We start from the raw sequence: 4,929 nt of genomic DNA on the forward strand, positions 1-4,929 counted from the left end.
AATGAAGCCCTCCCTGGTTTTTTCTCCATTTCCATTTCCATCACTTCATCGTCAGTCAACAAACTTGAAATCGGCGGAGTAGAAGGACTACGAGTCCATGTGATCATCTCTGATGATATGAACTGTTAGTTAAGATTATTTTTAGTTTTATTGCAGTGTATGCCAAAATGGTATCAGCTACGTTAATAAATAAAGTATAGCGAAATGCTTTCGTACTTTTTCATTTACGCATACCGATTCTGCAAAAAAAGACCATGTATGCAACCGGCATTATATGCGTGTTTTCATATCATTCGTTGATTCTGTAATTATTATCGGACTCTTTCTGGTACTTTTGATTACTATTTAACACTTTCGGTGTCTTTGAGATTGCATGGGAGTGGTTTTTCACTTGACAACTCGATTTTAGTTAGAACCTATGACCATGAAATTTAAGGTTTTGGAGATACATCGGTCACTTCCGGTGGTACCCTGAAGCTTTCGGTTTCGAGGACTACGTGTCCGAATAGCTTTCGACGAGCCGAGACGATTTCATTCAGGACTTTTTGCGCTGAGACCAATATTTTCCGAGATATTGCCCAAAACAGTCATTTTTGGTCAAAAACTGCCGTTTTTCACCACAAAAATCGACGGGGCTTCACTTTAATCTTGTCGCACAGCCCAGGGACTTCGCGGTCATCTTCCCAGATACATTCCGCACCGAAACCGAGATAGCCGTCTCCTGGGCAACGCCTAGTCTGGTCCCCAGGGGTCCAAATGTGTCAATTTTGCCTTATAGACCCAACTTTGACCGTTCCCAGGGGGTTGAAGGGGTGCCGATGGGCCAAAATGGCCCCGGCAGCTGTTCTTAGGATATCTTCAAGTACTTGAAACGGAGTCGACTTTTTCGATCCCAGATTTTCACTCCACCTTAGTAGGCAGCATCTTGCCTGGTGTTCATGCGTGTACTGCGGGGTGGCCTACCCCGAGTCTCACAGGCGCGCCGAGCTCTCGTAGTTTACCGAATGATCGAAATTCTGAGAAACTGGCGTACCCCTTTATCGTCAATACTTTAATGCACCGTACGAAAAATTATTTTTTGACACTTTCCTATAGTCTTTAGCCATCTAAGACCACTCACGAAAAAAAAAGTGACCTAGCGCAATTAGGGTACAAGCTACAGGCTGTTGCTTCTGAGCAACAAAAACCGATACAGGTCCCGCGATTTGAGGTCTTTGTACCTGTATCGGCGTTTGTTGCTCCTGAGCAACAAATGTCCTCTGGCTCTCAGGTACAAAGACCTCAAATCGCGGGACCTGTATCGGTTTTTGTTGCTCTAGGGCAACGGCTGTTTATCCCGGCCTAGCGAACATGGGTTTCGTTGGACAAAATGTTTTACCTGCGGATCGTCATACCCTAGTAGTACCCTATACCAGCATAATTTTGTCGTTCTTGTGGTGAACTTGGTTTGGTTGTTATAGGCCGCTTAAAATGGCGATTTCATTTCGACTCCAGTCTATGTACTGTCGAGCCTGTACGGCAAACGCAATGAGTCCCACCGGTGTTCCCGGGGCCTAGAAGCATTGTTTAGATCCTAGGCTTTGAGTTGGCATTAAATTTTGCCGAATCGGCCCAAAGCCATAGCACCCAGAGCATCTAGAAGTCTTGTTGCTCAGGAGCAACAAAACCGATAAAGGGGTACTTTCAAGACTTAACCTAAACAGAACCTAAGCTGAACAAGGACTGCTTTCAGTGCGGTGTGTCGGCGTTGTTGGTTTACTCACATAGGGGGGTAAACGAACCCCAATACTAAGTAGACGCAGTGTTGGTACAGAAACGAGTAAAAAGCATATTAATTGCGCACCTGCTTGCTCGGAGTTTGCAGTTTTACCGTATTCCCCAGCTTGGTTCACCTGCTGTTTTTTTCCACTCCAGTTAATAGTCCGGTAATCCTTCCTTCAGGCGCGCCTCTCGCCTCTCCCTCTCCCGCCTCGCCGCTCCGCTTCCCTGCAGGCAAACTGCCCTCGCGACGGACAGACTGACAGAGAGCGCAAACACTCAGAGGCTTCCCCCTTCTCTCTTGCCATGCGCCCCCCATCCTGCTCCCCCTGTCACCCCCGCCCCGCCCCCCTTCTTCGCATTCGACCCTTCCGTTTCGATTATGCCCCGGCGATAAGGGTTAAACGTATTGCCATTGGCCTTCTCCCGACGTGATTTGATTTCTGCTTCTGCCGAGTAAAAAAACAAAAAAGAGGAAGCAGCAAGCCCCCGCCCGTCTTTTGTGCCGTGTTTACGGCCGTTCCTATGGAAGGCCTGGAGAGGTCCGAGCGTTTCCGCCGGCCGCCTCATTCTGATCCGCTATGCGCCGAGTCTCTTGCCATTTATTCGTTTGTCTCGGGTTTTTTTTTTTTCGGAAGTAGGCATCACGACTGGATGGCGTGTTCGGAATCGCTTCCGATCGGAATACCCGCGCGCGTTGAAAGATTTATGCTTTTTTGGGGTGAAGAGAGAGGGGCGAAGGCAAAAACATAGAGTCGATTAGATGGAACGGTGGGGGGAAGGTAGAGAGCGGGAGGGGAGCACCACCGTGGGGGTTGATAGATGGATGTGTGGATGCTGCGAGGAAAGGGGTGGAATTAGCACACAAGGAGTGGCACGGAATAAGTCGGCTCGTAACTCGCGTTAGTGTGTTCCGAAAACTTTCCCTTCCCGCATGCGGCCTGGCCCTTCTCTCCCACCTTTCACCCACCACCACCGCGCCCTCCGCCTGGGCTCATTACCAACCCGACGGGTTCAAAAGAACCGGGCGCGGGGTAGCGGCGGTGGTGAGCGGGCAACGAAGGTGGTGAGCGGGTAACGTCCCCAGCGGCGACGCGCCGCCATCGTACACCACGCTTGCCAAAATAACACACAGTGGACGTGGACAGTAAAAGGAAAGAAAGAAATACCGTAGTGATTTACGAAACCAGAGAATGGGTAATTGGCAGAGCGAATGGATGGTCGGGGTGGCCCGGGTGGGACTTCAAACACAAACAGCCGCCATCGGCGCCGGGTCGGGTGGGCCGGGGGACCCGGCTGAGGGCGCCAATGAGCTGGTTGCGTGTAGGGCCCAACGGGTAAGCCCCAGGGCCCGAGGGGCCGCCGTGAGCGCGGCTGGGAGCGCGGGGGGACGAAGAACGCCTCAACTTGACGGGGCTCCTCGCAGAGATACGCCGCACCGGGCCGGCTCGACCTGGGGCTTCCCCTAACCGGCCTACACGGACGGGAAGTTGGGGGAGGAGGCGGAGCAGGGCAGATCCTCAACAACGTCACTCCACGGCTCGGCTCGCCCCGTCACGTAAGAGTGGCCGTGACCGGCAGCAACGAGCATGCCCACCATCCCGCCACGAGCCAACCGTAGGCGAGGCCGTAGGTCACGAGCATCCACATCCCGTCACGAGGGCAACCGTATAGGTCACGAGCATCCCCATCCCGTCACGAAGGGCAACCGTATAGCTCACGAGCATCCCCATTCACGCCATGATAGGGCAACCGTAGGTCACGAGTATCCCCATCCCGTCACGAAGGGCAACCGTATAGCTCACGAGCATCCCCATTCACGCCACGATCGAGGGGGTTTTCACTCGAGATTTCCGTGCACACAGTATTTCGTAATACGTGTATTTCGTCGGTATTTCTCAGGAAAAGTTCACCGTTTTGGAGCATATTTAGGCGTATTTCGGTGTATTTCACGTGAAATACCTGTGAAATACCTAATTAGGTGTACACGGTATTTCAGAAGTGAAAACCCCCTCGGCCACGATAGGGCAACCATAGGTCACAAGCATCCCCATCCCTGCACGAGCATCCCCATCTACCCCCATCTGACGCCATTTTCTTTTCAAAACCAAACAGACTTCCGAAGGATCTCACCTGCGCACGTATCCCGGGAGAATCTGAGGATCCATCATCGTGGCAACCTGAAACAGAAAAGAAGAGACAACCGTAAGAAAACTTGCAATAAGGAAAATCTCCCGCCGGTCGTCCTCGTGCTCGCCAAGCGCGCGCAGCGCACGCGTGGGCTCAGCAGCAGCAGCAGCAGTACGTGGATTGGATAATACGCTCGCTAAATGCCCGCCAGAGACGAGTATGATAAATGGCCCAGTGAGATGGAGGCGCCTTGCGGGCAAACATGACTTGGTCCTGTATTTCACTTTGGCTGCGGTCCACGGCGCTCTGCCCCCTCCCTGGCCCCCATCCACGGTCCTCCGCCCCCCGTCACTACTCCTCTCGCTTACCATACAACCCCCTCTGCTTGTGTCCCGAGACCATAGCAGTGGTGGGTACATCACGACGTTAAAACCCTCCCCGGACCGAGGTGGTAAGAGCGTTGGGAGAGCGCAGCCCTTTGTGAGCGCCAACGACAATGACGCGACGCGCATGCACGGCAGCGGGCGAGTGTGCGGCGTGTGCGGGCACTTGTGTCGTCCCGGGGGAGCATCACAGCGCGTAGTTATATACCTTGTTCGCGAGGCGCAGATGCGCGGGGGGCGGAGGTCGTGCAGATGGGACGTGCCAGCAGCGGCGGCGCTTGCTATGGTGTGCCCCACGCCGCCCCACGCCCACCACCTCCCCCTCCAGGGCCGCGGGCGAGGGAAGCCCCGCGACGCAGCGAGGCGGCGGGCGCAAAGCGCATTGCAGGAAGCCCCGCGTGGCCAGGTGGCGCGAGAACCCCCCCTCCCCCCAGCCACCTCGCCCGGACGCCGCGGCCATACCGTATTCAAACGCGCAGGGCCAGCTAGCGCGGGGAGGGGCTTTGAAAAACTGCGGAATCATCCGCCCTGACGGCGACAGTCTAGCAGGCCGCCGAGTCACGCGCGCCGCCTCCCGCCCCGTCGCATCAGTTTACGTAGATTCGAAAAAGTTGTGCGGTTTATATACGCAGTCAGATGAGCTCTGCGAGGGGCGGGG

General features: G+C 54.3%; 1 protein-coding gene across 7 annotated transcripts in view; it reads right to left on the minus strand.

The window, feature by feature from the left end:
* LOC113208146 (RNA-binding protein Musashi homolog Rbp6-like) overlaps positions 1–4,929 on the minus strand; it is a 234,202-nt gene that overhangs the window by 57,389 nt on the left and 171,884 nt on the right. For 4 of the 7 annotated variants that reach the window (XM_052265526.1, XM_052265502.1, XM_052265511.1 and 1 more), the window contains exon 2: positions 3,892–3,938. The exons of 2 other annotated variants lie outside the window; for them this stretch is intronic. Coding sequence is in view for 2 of the 5 variants with exons in the window: in XM_052265502.1 (XP_052121462.1) it covers positions 3,892–3,929 (38 nt within the window). In the remaining 3 variants the exon portion in view is untranslated. Of the gene's footprint in view, positions 1–3,891; positions 3,939–4,929 lie in introns of those variants that run through there. One more of the 7 variants, XM_052265508.1, reaches the window with a different exon arrangement.

This window comes from Frankliniella occidentalis, unplaced genomic scaffold (genome assembly GCF_000697945.3).
Source record: "Frankliniella occidentalis isolate FOCC.00 unplaced genomic scaffold, Focc_3.1 Scaffold2, whole genome shotgun sequence".
NCBI classification, from domain to species: Eukaryota; Metazoa; Arthropoda; class Insecta; order Thysanoptera; family Thripidae; genus Frankliniella; species Frankliniella occidentalis.